General features: G+C 37.9%; 1 protein-coding gene across 3 annotated transcripts in view; it reads left to right on the forward strand.

Moving 5' to 3' along the window:
* TTC7B (tetratricopeptide repeat domain 7B) overlaps nt 1-16,687 on the forward strand; it is a 130,028-nt gene that overhangs the window by 8,570 nt on the left and 104,771 nt on the right. For all 3 annotated transcript variants that reach the window (XM_032112160.1, XM_032112161.1, XM_032112159.1), the window contains exons 2-3: nt 9,544-9,698; nt 10,489-10,657. In XM_032112160.1, the coding sequence (XP_031968051.1) occupies nt 9,544-9,698; nt 10,489-10,657 (324 nt within the window). The remainder of the gene's footprint in view (nt 1-9,543; nt 9,699-10,488; nt 10,658-16,687) is intronic.

Raw genomic sequence — 16,687 nt, forward strand, 5'->3', positions numbered from 1 at the left:
GTATTTTCTCCTTCTGGTTTTACATGAGTATCATCTGCATCAGTTTGCAGCCTTTCTGCCAATAGTGCTTGTTGGTCTGCACATGTTTTCTGCATACTTTTCTGCTGTCTCCATAGGTCTGGCTGGACAAGATCCTGGGCAACCTGCTCTAGTTGATCTTGCTTGGATCAGGGTTGTTGGACTAGATGATCTCCAGAGATCCCTTCCAGTGTCAGACATCCTCTGATGCTGTGAATTCTTGCTGCTAAGTAATCAGTGATGGAATCTGTATATCTATATGTTATTTTTCATGTTTTTAATGTAAACCTTGTAGAAATCTAAGATTAGTTTTAGCATTCATTTTAATTTAAGTAGCTCCTGGTCCAGAGTTACTGAGTGCTGAGCACAAAGTATGAGTACTTGGAGACTTGCACTGATATTCCTCTTCAAGCCAATGCTCTTACTGTTTGATACATTGTGGACAAAGCGAATGTCTTTGCTTTAAGTGCAACTTGTTCCTGGGTATAAAACATGTGTTTCATGCTTTTTCTGCCAGATGAATATGAAATCAGTTCTGGATCCAGGATTTCCAGATCCTCCTCTGGAAGAAAGCTCAATTTTTAAATGGCCGCCTTCATAAATGTCCTGTGGGAGGCTACAAGATTTTTCTTGTTTTCAGCTGTTTTACAGAAACCTCGCTCCGAAATCTTTGTCTGGGTACGATATAGAGCAGTTGACCCCTTTGGGATCCTTCTTGCTGCATACCACTCCTAGATAAAATTCCTTAGTGGTTTTTTTTGGGTTGTTTTTTGTTTTTTTTTTTTTTTTTTTTTTTTTTAATTTGGGCATAATGATATTCCAAAAGGTTATAGGATTTCTGAGGGAAAAATTGTCATAAAATACTGCAGCATGCACCATGCATTCAGGTACTCTGAGCCTTCAATTTTACCTTTAGAGAGAGTAAGAGTTTCAGGGATTGAGTAGGAATAGTTTCTTTTCTCGTCCCAAGCTAGTTTCCCTCTGGGAAGGCTTGAAGCACCAGAATGGAGTTTACAAAGCAAATCTCAGCTTCCTGGAATTCTGCACATCAATGTATGATCCCATTTGGATTCTGGAAATTTCATACTTGTCCTCTTTACACATTGTCCCTTTCCTACCCTGGGTTTTTTTGTTTTTTTTTTAATAGTCATGAATTAGGACTTGAGTTTTTTCATTTCTCTTTCTTTCTGGACTCTGGGACTGGGCACTTGAAGCAGCAGTGTCTTCTGTTCTTAGAACTCCATGCTTCATCTAATTAATCTCACCTCATACAGTGTCTTCATTTGGAACTAATGATAATCATGATCTTTAGACTTCAACGCATTTGGATAATTGTGCTTTTTAAGAGTCTGAAATAAATTACCTGAAATACTGATGATTTTGGTGAAGAGTGGGTGAAATGATACATGTGACATAACATGCTTCTAGATTTATCTGCTTGCTTACAAGGAAAGATTAAAGTTTGTTTGGCCAGTCAGATTCTGTAGATATTTTGCTCTGTATTTCCTATTCCTAAATACATCCTATTCAAATTCAGATCCCCAGGACCTGAGTCTGAGGTTGAGCATCTTTGCTTAAATCATTGTAGTAGGAGATTTTATCCTAATTATGCACTTTTTTTCCTTGCAGCTGTGTAATTCAGAGGAAAGAGAAATGAAATACTAGAAGTACTTCTTTTCATCTATGCCATTTGGCGTATATGGAAGAAAAAGTGTTTTTCTCCATACTCTTTCTTGCTGTAGATGTTGAGCTGTTGAGGGAGGCTCCCTAAATAACATGTAACTATCGTTGTTAGCACAGGATCATGTGTACTCTTGCCAGTGTACCACAGCAGCATGATATGGATGTGTAATTGCAGAGAAACATCTGGTGCATGGAGACTTGATAACAGGAGCAGGATTGTTGATAGTTGTTGCCACAGTTGTGATAGCAGTTGTTAGCCAAGAGGTGTGTTTCTGTTATACCTTCCAAGTATTTCCTTCTGAAAAAAGTAATTATCAGACCCTTAAAAAAATTACTTTTTCTGCATTAATATTAAGAACACTTGAGAAACTGCATATGTAGTAGTCATGATCTAGACAAACTTCTGTGTTTTGCTTTGGTTTTTATCTGAAACTGTTGAACCACCACAGGAAAAGTAATACTTTACCAAAGCAGTTATTTGGTGCCCCGCAAAACAACAGGTAGCAAGCAGGTTCATTAGGTCTATTGAGACCACATCAGCATTCACTATGAATGTATCTTAGTGTACTCTGGAATTGAATAAACTTTTGAAGTGACTTCTTGGAGTGAATTCTGAAGGCGAGAGAGAGCTCCTACTCTGTATTCAGCTATGCTTTTTTTTTTTAGCTGTATGCAGTGTTGCCATTCTTTTCTTTCTCTCTCCTTCTCCCTAATCTTACTTTTCGAGAGGAATTTAGAGCTAGATATTCCTCTCACCCAGCCTGCTAACAACCCCTGCATTCTTCAACAAGTACCTGGAGGTTGTGGTAGCATTCATCAGAAAGATGACTATTTCCAATTTTAGCATATGATTCAGTGGATGGTTCAAGATAGACTATGGTTTTAACCTAAGTCAGTATTAGTATTATAAGTAATCTTCATCATTCTTGACCAAGGATAAATGAAGACTAATCCTCTATTTTAATTCTGTTTTTCTGTGCATAACTGCTTCAGATCCTGATACTGTGGTGAAGAATTTGCTTCAAAAAACAGATACTAAAAATAAAGTAGCAAAGCCGCTTTCATTATGATATTTTTAGAGACTATTTTACAAAGACACGTCATTGTGTGTTTTTTCTTACCACCTGTTTATGGCAGCCTGTATTCTCATTTTGAAGATGATTAATATTGATCCATATTGCAAAGAGCGATAGCCATGTCTACACAAGGCTCTTCTCAAGCCATTTTGTACGAGTGTCTAAGCTTTCTCTAAGCTGAAAGAAAGCAGCTTACATGAAGTGTCTGTGTTTTTTGTTTTTGCTTTGAGTGCTAAGAGAAATGGGAATTTCACCTAAAGCATCCTTGAGTTTGTCTTGGAGTTCCAAGGTGCTCGGAGTTGTCTTTGATAATAGGCAGAGGACATCCTATTAGTCAGGTGGATCATTTCAGTGATACTGTGATGTTGCAGAAACAGATGGGCAAGTTAGGCTCTTCTTCTCCAGTTAGGAAATGGTTCTGCAATGCAGTTGTGATGTAAGTCATCAAATACCCCCTAAATCTGCCAAGTAATTGTTGTTGATGAATTTTTCAGCAGCGAAATAGATGAATAGGAGGGAGTCTTTCCTTTAATCAAGAACTGTATATCGAACCATAATTGTCTCAATTTTCTAAAAGTGGGACACTGGTTTTCATGATACTGAAACTGTTTTTGAACAGTTTTTCTTCTGAAATATCTGTTTAGACTGGCTGAAGGAACACTAGACTTCAAGGTATCAACTTTACAGAGTTTAATTCTGTCTCTATAAAGTGTCTCATAGAAGAATATCATCTAGAACACTCATGCTGTGCTGGAAGAAAAAGAAAAGCAATTTCTTCTCAAACAGTTCTTATATTATTTCAGGATGTCTTAAGGGATAGCTGTATCGAATGAAAAACTCTGCTAGAGCTATGGCTTTAAATGGTTCCCTTCAGAAATGTCCATGTAATTGGAATTTTGTTACAAGCACCATTGAATCTTACTGGCACAGAATGGTTGACACGATAAAACCAATGCTTTGTTAATAAAGCACTCACTCAGTAATAATTTGCTTTAAAAGTCTGTTGCCAATATCTGGCCCTGGTTGACAGACTTAGCAGATGAGTGACTCAGTAAATAAGAAAATTCTGCTTTGCAGTGGCTTTTATGGGTTGCAGTCTGTGACCTGTTATTTTCAAGTGTTAGTCAGCAGCAGCTGCACCAGTGCAGCACTTCGGTGATGAAAGCCAGTCTGACAGTAACTCTTTCTCTCGTGGTGCTGTGTCTCATGATCTACAGCAGTGGTACAGAGAAAGGGTGAGTTGTGCTGTGTATGAATGACCTAGAAGAGCAGCTTTTGTTTTGCTGCTTGGTCAGATCTGTGTGTAAGTTGCAGCTGCTGTTTTCTCCTCTCCCACCTTTCCTCTGAATGAAAGTATGGGCAGTACATGTTGCTGCACTGTGACTGTCTCTAGCTGCTGTGTAAATCATTAGCTTCGCTGACTTGCATCAATGATGGGAACAAAATATCTGGGTCCTATTGACTACTTTGATTCTCATCTTAAGGTGCCTGGATAGTTTCAGAGTATGTGCCAGCTTGAACTTAAGGCTTTGTTCTCGCTTGTGTCCTGTCTTGAAAAACATCAAATTTCTAAAGTTTTCAAGTCATTATCAGAGAGGTGAAACTATTCTCAGGGTGAAGGGGGGAGGATGAGACAGGGAAGGGAGAGAGAGGATAAATTAAATTTTCCCAGAGGTGGCTTCTTGTTTCTCTCCTCTTACTTTCCCCAATGTGAGAAATTCTGCTGTGTATAAGAGAGAAATAATCTTACAAACTTTCTGTAGAGTGCTAGATCTGTGTCTATCCCTCTCTTGTTCTACTGTGGCCCCACAAATGGGTGGGAATTGGGTCTTCTAAAGCTGGTCTTCCTCTTTCTGTGGTGCAGCTGATATAGCTACACTTTGCTCTTGCATGTGCCAGTGCTGTTGTTTGGTTACAGGCAAAGTGATTATTTTCCCCATTTGTAATAGAAATTATTTCAGCACTTTGTTTTACAAATCCTCATGCCTCAAGGTATGCATTTTCATACCTAGCAGTGAAAGGTTTATTTTCTTTGGTGTCTGACCTGTTCTTTGGCTCATCTGTTGTAAGAATCCAAACTAGTTGTTTCACATGCTTCCTTGACAACTATGCAGTTAATATAAGCAAAACATATCTGGCAGCTGTTGCTGTTGTAGCTGTTCTTACCTCTTTCTCCATAGAGATAGATCTACTGTATTTAACTTAATTAAAGAAATGCTTGTTACAAGAGTGTGGACCAGAACAATTTTTGAAACCTACTTGAAAGGGTGCCTGTGAGAGGGAAAGGTACATGTGCTACTTTCTTCTTTGGCACTTCTGAAGTTCTGCTATTTGAAGTGTTAAAGAATGTCAGTGATAGACCTCACTCTTTTCATTGTAAACAGCCTTGGTGGTATTTTAGCTCCTGAACCAAAGCACTTGTTTTAGAGTGTAATTTAGATTCCTTGCTATGTTTGACAATCTTGTTTCCTCAACCTTCTTTGGAAATGGAGCTTGCTCAGTGAAGCATTAAACTGAATAAAAGGGAAGAGGAATGTTACTTGTTAAATTAAATACTTTGGTTTCAGTGAGTACAGATCAGAGAGAAAGTATCAACTTTCACATCCCTTAAAACATAAAGTAACCAGTTTGACATATTTTCACCCTTTTTTTAAGTTGCCACTTAACTTTAAAAATACAATTAGCTAAATTAATCTTCATTTTTCTTCTCCCAAGTGGGACATTACCGTGCTGACCTCAAGTATTATTTTCAAGGTCCATTCCTGTTTGTTAATCCCCTTTTTAAAGAGGCTCATAAACAAAAATTGTGTACTCAGGACAGACTGACATCTTCTGAATATTATGAGTAAAATACCTGTCCTGAAAGGACCCCCCAGTGACTGAGTCTTTGAAAGGCAATTAATTGCATACAGTGAACTGAAGTTGGTTTCATAAGTTTGGAGCGGGCCTCCGATCTCTGAGAGCCTTTCACACAGCCATGTTAAACTCCTTGAACCAAACTAACCTGCTCTGAATTGGTGTACAAAATCAGGTGTCTTTTCTGTGCATGCACTTTAAACTCTTTGATTTCCAGAGAGGTGGAATAGTTGCAGAAAGTGTGCAGTCCTACGGAGTGTTATGCTAAAGCTATGTTTGAGCAGGGTAATGTTGGTCATAATATCTGATTTTACTATTTGTTTGTAATAATACTGTGGCTATGGTAATGAAATGTGGGGTTTGGAATAAGTCTGTTACAAAGGAGATTTGGGCTGAAGTACCATGTTTAGATTTGGTCACTTTAATTTTTTGTTTAGTTTGCAGCTTGAAACTGAAGCTATATGAGTTGTTGATAATATCAATTATGCTATAACTTCTGTTTGAAGGAAAAGAAAGAATATGCGGAAAACAGACTGCAACAAAATAGATGCTGGGTATCTTTAAAAATAAAAAAAAAAATCATTGTTGTATATTGGGTTTTTTGGAAAATTTACTTTATTGCAATTACAATTGTCTGTACCATTTGTGCTTTTTAGTATATGTATCAGAGCTTGCATAAAATATGTTGTTATTGATGGATATAAAGCTATTTGATGGAAAAGTCCCATGAAATGAAGCACTATGCCCTGCTGTTTTGTACAAAGCGGAATGCAAGCCTGTGATAGCCTGGTAGGTTATGTCAGTGTGACAGAGCTGGCCAAGGCAATTGCATGGACACCCCTTTTTTTGAAGGCCCTTGTGGTGGAGGGTGATTCTTGGTGACTGGAAATAGGTACATATGGCCATTTGCAAGGAGGGTCCAGGGACTGCAGGTTGATCAGCCTAACCTTAGGCCTTGAGAAGATTAGGAAGTATGTCCTGGAAGGATAAGGAGGTGATTGGGATCAGTTGACATGGGTTTATCAAGGACAAACCAACCAGATCGCTTTTGACGAAAAGTGATTGTATGGATGGAGACAGTGGTCGGAGTCAATGGAGAAAAATTGCACCAAGGGAAATGTTGAGTGGATAGCAAGCTAAAAATTTCCAGAAGAACAGTCAAATGTTGTACAAGGTCATCTGGAGATGTTTTGTAATGGGTGGATATGCTCAAAACTATGTATAATTTCCTACTGTTGAAATATGTGTTTTATTTATTTTCTTCACTTAGTACGTTGAAGTATCTTTTATTTTTCATTTTTGCTGAATGGCCTTCAATGAAAGAGTGGCAAAATGAGTATAAATTGCTTCAAACAAACCTATGTGGCTGAGGGGGCAAGCAGTCTGGGATTTCTAGCTTGGACCCTTTCCTAGGGGAATGCCTTGGACCCTTTCCTAGGGTGACTGTTGGAGCTGGTGGCTGTTGCTGCTACAAGGCAGTGGAGCAGTGGAGGCTGCGGACAAGGGATTTCAAAGCCTGGTGTTGGTCCTTCCAGGTGACAACATCTACTGGCCCTTTCCCTGATTTTTGCTATACTCTGACATAATGTTTTCTAAACACAGAAAAGACTCTGTAAGCCATATTAAGCCATAAATTCGCTCAGTCCTCACAGGCTCACTTGTTCCCTGCTGCAGATAACAATGGGTTTCTTGTGCATTACCAAAATATTTCTTATTTGCCATAGAACCTTCTCATTCTAGTTCTGTTCAGAAATTTTGTATTACCAGTGTGCAAGGAAGGAAGATAACTAACCTTCAGTTCAGTATATCCCAAGTTACATCTAAAATACTATAGTCTACAAACTTTGAGATTTTATATTTATCAGAATCTGCGTTTAAGTTCTCCTATTTGTTATGAAACGTTGGTCAAACTTTATAAACAGATCAGCTTCATTTTTAAGGGATGTGTAAACTGTATGATGGAGTTGCTGATGCATGTCGAACTGCCGTTTGCCATATGAGCTTTGGAGAGGTAAAGAAAAGCAGGTTTTTGGGGGGCAGTTAGTGATTCTTTGTTATAATGTAGCTATATTACTGTGTGGTAGTAATATTAATTTTTTTTAACTGGGAATGGCGTGCCTTTAATAGGTACTTGAAAGATGGAATTGTCACTGTTTTTTGAAATGTCTCCAAAGCAATGGTGCACCAGGGAGATAAAACAGAAGCTTTTCCCCCTGCTTCCTCATATTTCAAGGCTGTATCCAGAGTTATAAGGATAAATTGAGCAGAAGGTGCACAGTTTAGACAAAACAAAAATACATGTGAAGTGGCATAAAGGTGCTCTTAGGAGAAGAAGATGCTTGTAGAAAGCGACACTTCAGATTGTTTGGTGTCGTCTGATCTGGAGATGAGATGAGTATTCCTGAAATATTGGGAGAAGATTTGATGGGCTTCTTTTGGGTGAACTTTGGGAAAAGAACTGTTACTAAAAGTTTAAGATTGATGAATTTGACAGTTGTGGTTGGAAAGACAGAAGATTAAGCAGGCTGGTAACCAGGCTGCATCTGTAGTGTGTTTTGTCTTCCTCTGGATGCTGAGAACTTTCCCTTTTGCAGTAGTGCTTAAGCAGTAAAACATGAGTGAATGGCAGTTGAGAATAAATAAATGTTAAGTTTACTGTGGATATCTTGCCCAGCACACCATATAAAAAATATAAATGGAAGAATAAGTGCTCCTTACACACCTTAGGCGTTTCCTATTTGTCTGGTCTCTTAAACTTTCTTTTGAAGAAATTGTGGTTTAAGAATCAGCAGATAGCTGGAAGTTTTAGGGAAAAAATTGTAGGTTTTTGTCTTTCTGCTTGGTAGGACACCTTCCAGGACAGAAGCTTATAGCTTACTACAGTCCTTATAGCTTATACTGAAATTTGTTATACTTAAAATATAGTGCTGATGCATTTATACTTCATGAAATACATATATTTCCTGAGGGAAAGCTTTTCCTCTGCAGTAACACTGACTTCTGCATGCTCTGGTCTTTCTGCCCCTTTCTGTAACTTCTAGGGACCGTGCTGAAGGTGGTGAGCACTTTTCTGACTGTTAATCTTTTGCCTTTTCCCTTTTAAAAAATCTATTTCATTTATTGTTATTACGTATTTGTATTGCATATTCAGACATTGTTTGCAAGACACGACCCAGTCTTTTCAAGTCCCAGAAGGGTGATGACTTTTGCAGCACTCTTCTGACTTGAAGGAAAACGCAACACATTTCAGTAAAAGAAGTTTAGTGGTCCTGGATAAGGGTGCAGTAGAGCATTACCAGTTTCTTGGATTTCAGAAGTGTCCTGGGTGCAGCTTTGCTGGGCAGCCTGGTATTCCATTCTACCTCCGGGTCTGAGAAGTGGTGGCAAGACCTGAGAAACAGGGAGATGGCTAAGAAATGGGCTGTCATATGGAAGACTTGGGATGGCTGGAGCCTTAACAAGGTCTGAGGGAGATCTAGAGAGAAGATACGGATGGTGATCATGGACATAATGAGGGACATGTAACTTCAAACAAATAAATTAATCCAGTGATATTTGGATTCATAGTTGAAACCAGTTTTTTGGGGAAGTGAGTATCAGAAGTGTATCTTGTCCTGTTCAGAAAGCTACATAAATCTTTGGAATCAAGTGCTGCTTTTTGAGGAGGAAGGGCAGAATACTGACTTGAGATTAATATTTTAATTCTTTTTATTTTAGAACATGGGAGACTTGATTCTACAGTGAATCAAGGTGGGGAGAAGATAAATCAAAAAGTAAAACAAAGTATCAGATGACGTGAAAAACCTGAGTATTTAATGCTGTGTTTGTTTTGGTTGGTTTGTGTTTAAAATTCAGGCAATTAGTGAAATAAAATTATTTCTAATACTTCCTGTGTTTGTTGTTTTTACAGATGACATGGCAGAGCTTCTTCTTGGGGAGTCCAAACTAGAACAATTTTTGAAGGAAAATACTCTTAAACACAATAATAGTCCACGGGGCCCCCAGCCAAAGCTGACGGAGGTCAGGAAACATCTCACGGCAGCACTTGATAGGGGAAATCTCAAGGTATGTAAGTCAGCCTGAGCAAGAATTAGGAAAGTTGAGCTTGACTGGAGTATTGAAGAAAGGTTCCTTAAATTATATTTGCAGGTGCTGAAAGTGAGATTAATATGAGAGAACTTTTTCTGTCAGAACCTTCTAATGTTCATTCTGGTCCTTCTTTTACTTAACTATTGTTGTAGCTACTACATCAGCTTACCTCTTCTGTTCTCAACATCCATCTTTTGAGAAATCAAAAGAAGCTTATTTTACAGTCATCTATAACATTTTGTTTTCTGTGGCTTCTGGGAGTATTAATTTTCTTTTCTCTCTTCATTCTTCCATTAATTCTTTTTTTCTATTTATTCTATTTATTCTGCCCTGATACTTTGAAATGGTGTGAATTAAATATGTAGGCTGTGGAGCTTATATCATTAAGTTTTGATGCTATGTTATTTTCAACTGTGCTTGTGGTAGAAAAAGAAATCACTGAAGGAGTTGTAATGATAGGCTGCCTTTAAATAGTTTTATCACCTGGCAAAGCTGGTTTCCAGCAGAGACGTATTTGTGGTACACATGTAAATAAGTATGAGAATATCTAAAATGACTGGTAATGCTTTTCAGTAACTTGCTGGAATGAGATTTAGTGAATTCCCCTCTACTTCAAGCTTCTCAAATATTACATAAGGATTTTGTTCATTTGTTGCTCTGTTACAAAAAATATTCTGGGGGTGACAGAAAACATACCTAATAATTATCAGAAAGAATTAGGTGTGTTTTCTCAGGGAAAACACTTTCTTATTTTTCTTCCTTTTAGCCAGAATTCCTACAAGAAGCCAACCTAATAATGGCCAAATTAAACTATGTGGAAGGTGATTACAAAGAAGCTCTGAACACATATGCCAGAGTTGGTGTCGATGACTTGCAGCTGACTGCAGTGCCACCATATCGGCTACGGATGATTGCTGAAGCATATTCTACAAAAGGTAAGATTGCTCTTCCCAGTATCATAATATGGAAGTAATTTTTCAAAAGTTAATTTTTATCTTGTCCAAAGATGAAGGTTTTTTTAGTGTGAATGTCATCTACACAGTAGTAGAGTGCCATATCTGTAGATAAAATAAGAGGGTGTTTTGGGTCCTTTAAATTATTCAGGGTTTGTTCTAAGTTGACAAGACTTTTACGTCAATTAATATTCTAACTGTGCTGTCACCTGATCAAATTTTTTGAGTGTATATATTTAAAAGTCCTTCCATATGTAAATATCACAACAACTTTGGCTAGATACTAAAAGTATCTATCACTATTGCAGAAAGTTAAGGGTTACAAAATGCAGTGCAGTTTTGTGGTGGCTGTGGGCAGAATGGAGAACCTTGATTCACGGTGATGCCTTTTACTGAATGTTAAAATGCTCAATCTAAGCTAGGCTGCACAGCTAAATTGCCACTTAATTGAAGAGTGTTAATGACATGATAACTGACCTAAAGCGATGCATCACTTATGCCATTTTATTTTTGAATTTTTCTTATATTAATAGAGTTTTTTTTAGAAATTCAGAAGGTGAAGGAAATTAAAAAGCATTTTCTTTACTACTCTAGTATAGTGAAAAATTGTAATGCTGGCCTTGTGTCTTAAGGTGGCAGTGCCACTTCAGTTTAGAAAAGTCCGTAATAGACTTAGGGCTGGTCAGTGTGTTGGGGAAAATGGTAGTTTGTATGCCAGGGGTTTATTAGGATTTACTGAGTGAAGTGTTTGCTTTGATCTGCTGTGTTTAAGCTTGGGTTTGGTTGCATACGTACTTTTGGTTATGGCAAGAGGGGTGTCAAAGGCAGCAAACAGTTTGTGAGAGACTTCAATAGCTTTGACTGACAACTGATCAAGGATTGTTTCTAACGTGAGTCTTGGAAGAGAGTGACTGTTTTCCACCAACACAGTCCTCTAGTAAATGTTAGACAAGCATGAATCATGTCCTTTAGAGATGTCAAGGAAATAAGGAAACTAACTGGTAGCAGAGACAAAAAGATGCTTCATAAGTCTGGTCACTATTTAGATTAAAGTGGGAAGTGGGAGTATAGGGGGAATTCTTGTATAAGATGTAAATTTGCCCAGTTTTCTCAAACAGCATATCTGTGGGCTTTTGGGCAGTGTCTGGTTTGGGTACGCTTCCACTTGGGTTTGTGGATTTTGGCTGTTTGTTTTTTGTTTTTTAAATCTATGAGGATGCCTGTTGAATTTGTCATGTTCTCTCCATGGACTTGATCAACTTTAAGTACCTAAATTTGCTTTTATCTCCAAGGAATTTAATTGAATCTTTTCCCAGAGCTCAACTCTTCTGGCTCTGTTTTATTTGGCCTCATAAGGATATAAAACAGTTGAAACCATGGTGGCATAAATCTTGCAGAAAATATAAGTATTATTAATTTTACTAATTTAAACATGATGTATTAGAAAATAGAAAAACGGGTGTCTTTTCTACTCTGGAATGTTTTGTAGGTTCAGAATTTAAAAAAAAAAACCAGAACAGAAACCCAGCATATTTTCTGTCTAGATGTGTGGTTTTTCTCTTCTTATTTCAATTTTTATTCTTAAAACATTGAAATCTGTCATATGAGGCCTGATTTATCTTGATCGGACTTCATTACTTTGGTCACTTCTATTGGGTGACTGGTTACCAGTTTACCTGAGCAAACTGTTGGGGCTTTTTTGTTGTTTTGTTCATGTTCAGGAACATCTTTTTTTACTGTTGTGTTTCCAGTTTGAATGAAATTGTAGGATGGTTTGGGTTGGAAGAGATCTTAAGGATCATCTCATTCCAATAGCCCTGCCATGGGCAGGGACACCTTCCACTAGACCATGTTGCTCAAAGTGCCATCCAACCTAGCCCTGAACAGTCCCAGGGGTGGGGCATCCACAGCTTCTCTGGGCAACCTGTGCCAGTGTCTCACCATCTTCAGAGTAGACAGTTTCTTCCCGATAGCTAATCTAAACCTGCCCCTTTCAATTTAAAGCCTTTATCCCTTGTCCTATCCCTACATGCTCTTGTAAAAAGTCCCTCTCCAGCTTTCTTGTAGGCCCATTTAGGTACTGGAAGGTGATTTAGGGTCTGCCTACAGCCTTCTCCAGGCTGAACGACCCCAATGCTCTCAGAAGATTAAAAAATTTTAATTTCCCTTCTTCTCATGGTGGAAGATTGCAAGAATATAGTCTTCTGTGTGTTCTAGAATGAGGTGGTAATCACAGAGCAGTCTTAAATTTAGTTTTCAAAGTCTGAACAGGTTTAGAGTAGTTGACGACTAAATAGCATATGTTTCTACCCAGCAGTGTATATTTCATTCTCACTCTCTTCTCCCTTTCTGGTGGATTTTCTTCTTTCTCCTTTAAGAGTGAGCTGTAAACTTTACAGTCTGAATTTAGAGTCTCTTCAGAGGTGACTGAGGCTTGTAGGTATTACCCAACTAAATACAAGTTATTCTTACAGAGATTTTGTGCTTCACTGGGATTTGTATTTCTGCTTGTATGTTCAGGATAACTGGATTATATAAAGGTAAAACTCTTCAGAGTATTTAGATTTTATTTCTTTGGCAGTCATAGTACCATGGTATTAAGCAGTGAGGGACTGTCCGTGCCTGTTTGCAAGCATTGGCCCAGCTGCACCATTTTGTGCTGCAGTCTGCAGAGGCAGTGAAAGATACCTGCTGAAATTGCCCCACTTCAATCCAGTTCCAGTGGATTTGCAGTCTTGCAGTCTTGTAGTATTGTATAGTGATCCATTATGGATGTTCTTACCACTGAGAAAGGCAAAAAGCAGATAACAAATGGTTGTTTTTAATTGCCTTTAATTTTTTTTCATTATTTCAGGTGGGACCACCTCCAAGTACTTACCTTTTCACTCTGAGGCTTCATTCTGTAACCTCAGGTGATAGATTGAGAGGGATGCGTGAGTTGACATGTTTCTTCTTCTACAGTTTTTACAGGGTAATTATATGAGCATGTTGCACTGTAACCATAGACAGTTCCACAGCTCACAAGAAGCCCTTGGAAATGACCTGCTTTCCACATGGCTCACCTTACTCTTACATGGGCATCAAAGTACGTCTCTCTGTTCTTCACAGCAGAGGAAGGGTCAGCATGTGTGTATGGATGCAACAAAGTACAAAATGGATTCAGGGTCAGCTTCAAGCTAAATTTTGCTGGATTTTTATCTACTGATAGGTAAAAAGAAGGGGAAGAGGAGCAGCAGTAGTGGCAGTGGTGGGGAGAAAAAATGGAATTGGAACATGGAAGGGGAAACCAGAGAACTAAAGCCATCTGCTGCCTGTGGTGCACTCATGAAGGGTGTCCTCAAATTTTTTATTACATATATGAGTTTAATGCTTCTATATACGTATATCTTTAAAAGAATGCTTTTAGTTCTTTATGCTGCTTATAGCTTTAGTTGAGGACAGCATATTTAGAAGACTATATATGAGAAGAGGGATCATATGGAATGATAGTAAGTCAAGCCAAGGATTCAAAACTCTCAAACCCAGCAAGGAAGCTTAAACAATTGTTATTATTTTCTTGGAAATATCCAGTTAGTGAAATGCTGCTTCAGATCTTCCAAAGGAAGTTTCTTGCTAGATTTGTCAAAAGTGCAACATTGTAAAATTTCAACAATATTTTAAGAAAATTCTATCAACTTACCTTTTGAAAGATTTTCTATTTCCATTACATGTGGCTCTTTGCCAGCCTGTGATGTGCAGAGAATCACAGGGTCTCAGTGCCCGAGAAGTGCTGGAAAGTGGTTCCTTTCTGTTGCTTCTTCTAGGGAAAGTGTTCAATATTGTTAGTGTGGTGATAAACGCATGGCTGCATTTTATCAGACTCAATAGCTCATGGACAAGTTGTTTGGTTTTAGTTTTTTCCTGGCTTCTGGCAACAAAAATTGCTGCTAGTAGTGATGTCTTGTGCTTTATCCTGACTCAAAGAAGATGTAGGATGATCTGATGAAAAGTTTGCTGCTGTTGTGTCCATTAAAACAACAGGGAGCAGACTAACCATGCGAATGCATGAGGCAAAGTCTCAGAAACTTGGTTAGTAGAATTCCAATATTTTCCTGCCTTTCTTCACCCTATTCCTCAAATTCACATGTTGAAAACAGAGTCATAGTAGAAGATGATTTTCTTTTATGTAGTTAACTTCACGGACTAGCATACTTTTTGACCTTACACTGATGTTTTTGTGTGTGTGTGCCCATAGAATACAGTTCTGATTACACCTAGTGTTTTCTTTAAGGAAAGAGCTAATTTCAATGCTGTGCTTCTGAGTAATGATTCTGTATGGGTATGTAGAAGGTGTTGTGTGGGATAGACTATTAATAAAGTCATAGTTCTTGTATTAAATACATAATTTTTTAAAATTCAAAGACTTACTTGAAGACATTCAGTGGGACATTTTTAAAATATAATATAAAACATAAATTGAAAAGATGGAGCTTTTCAAATCAATGGACCACTTAGTATTTGCAAAAACGTGAGAATACTTATTTGGATCTGTTGGTTAACTTTCCCCCCATCTGCTTGTAAATTCATTTGACACATAAGCAGAGGAGAAGCATCCATTAAAACAATTTTCTGTAGCAAAATGCCTGTGGTTGGAGTTGCCAGCTTGTTTCAAGAGGGTGTGATGAGGGAGAGAAAAATAGGTGTAAAAGTATGACATTGCTGAGAGGATGGGCAGGTTTGCATGACTCTCTTGTGGCAATGTGTTAGCCTGAGAGCAGGTGTATGAAATTGCTGGAGTTGGCTCCCTGAAGCTGTTGCCTGTTGGTCACAGGAGCACGTCATACCTTTAGTATGAAATTACAAGGAGGAGTACAGAAAAAAGCAGATTTTGTTTCTTCTGCCACAAATATAACTTGGATATCAGTACTGGTTATTAGAGCTGTCTTATGTGGATCGAGCAAAGCTAGGAAATGAGGCTGGGAAGGGGGAGGAGGAAGGAAAGACAGTCTTGAGATTGTGGTGACAAGTCTTGGCTCCAAGTAAAGTGTAGAGGTATTTTGCACATTTCTGGCTGTATTAAATACTTGATATTTAAGTATCTTCATAGGAAGGACTACTTTCTGATAGGTAGAGAAGGTTCCCTTGTTCAAAAGGTTAAGTTTGTCTCTTTAGGGTCTACTTGTTTATGTTCTTCACTAGATCAGTTTAATTAGCAGTGCTCAATTCTGAGACTGAGGACAATCTTGAACTCATGAAGAATTGAAATAAGACAAGTTATGAATCCATGAAGAAGTAATTAAAGAGTGTGTATGTCTTTTTCTTTTAATGTCAAGCTTGTGTAACTAGCTTTAACTTTTCCTACTTCTCTTACCAATCAGAAAAAAAAAATTATGTGCTATTGCCATACAGAAGCATGTATTTATAATCCATTTTAATATTGGCTGAAGCTAATAATCTCCTAGGGTTGTGGCCTCTGGGAACAGATCAATTAAGTTTCTGCAAGTTTTCAGCAGTATGTGAATGAGGTAATATACTGGAAAGCGCACATAGGCAGTATTCAAATACTGTGCAGGCAGTATCTCCTATGTTTCTAAGCAATTTTGTTTGCTTATGGAAGCAGAGATAAAATGCACGCACTGTGGGATATTGAGGTATTATTTTGGGGAGGAGCAACTTGTCAGGAACTCTGAAATAGCAGGTATTTACTTAACTAGGAAATAAACTTATTGAAACTTTTGGTAACATAATTCTGATACTACTGCCTAAGTCAGAAGACATAATTGAAATAATGAATTTATAATACTTGGCATTACAAATTAGCGACCCTTTCTAAAAATACTTATAGAGGAAGACAGCGATTTACAGGTCTGATGTTTCTTAAAGTCTGCAACTTTATAAACTTGATTTTAGTAAAGAGAATGTGTTTATAATTAATACAGTGTATAGATTTACAGACTACTTCAGGTATCTGTCAAGATGACTGTGTTGCTTTGCATTAATGAATTCTTGTTAAGTGTGTGAGTGATATTGTTT

The sequence above is a fragment of the Corvus moneduloides genome, chromosome 6 (assembly GCF_009650955.1).
Source record: "Corvus moneduloides isolate bCorMon1 chromosome 6, bCorMon1.pri, whole genome shotgun sequence".
NCBI classification, from domain to species: Eukaryota; Metazoa; Chordata; class Aves; order Passeriformes; family Corvidae; genus Corvus; species Corvus moneduloides.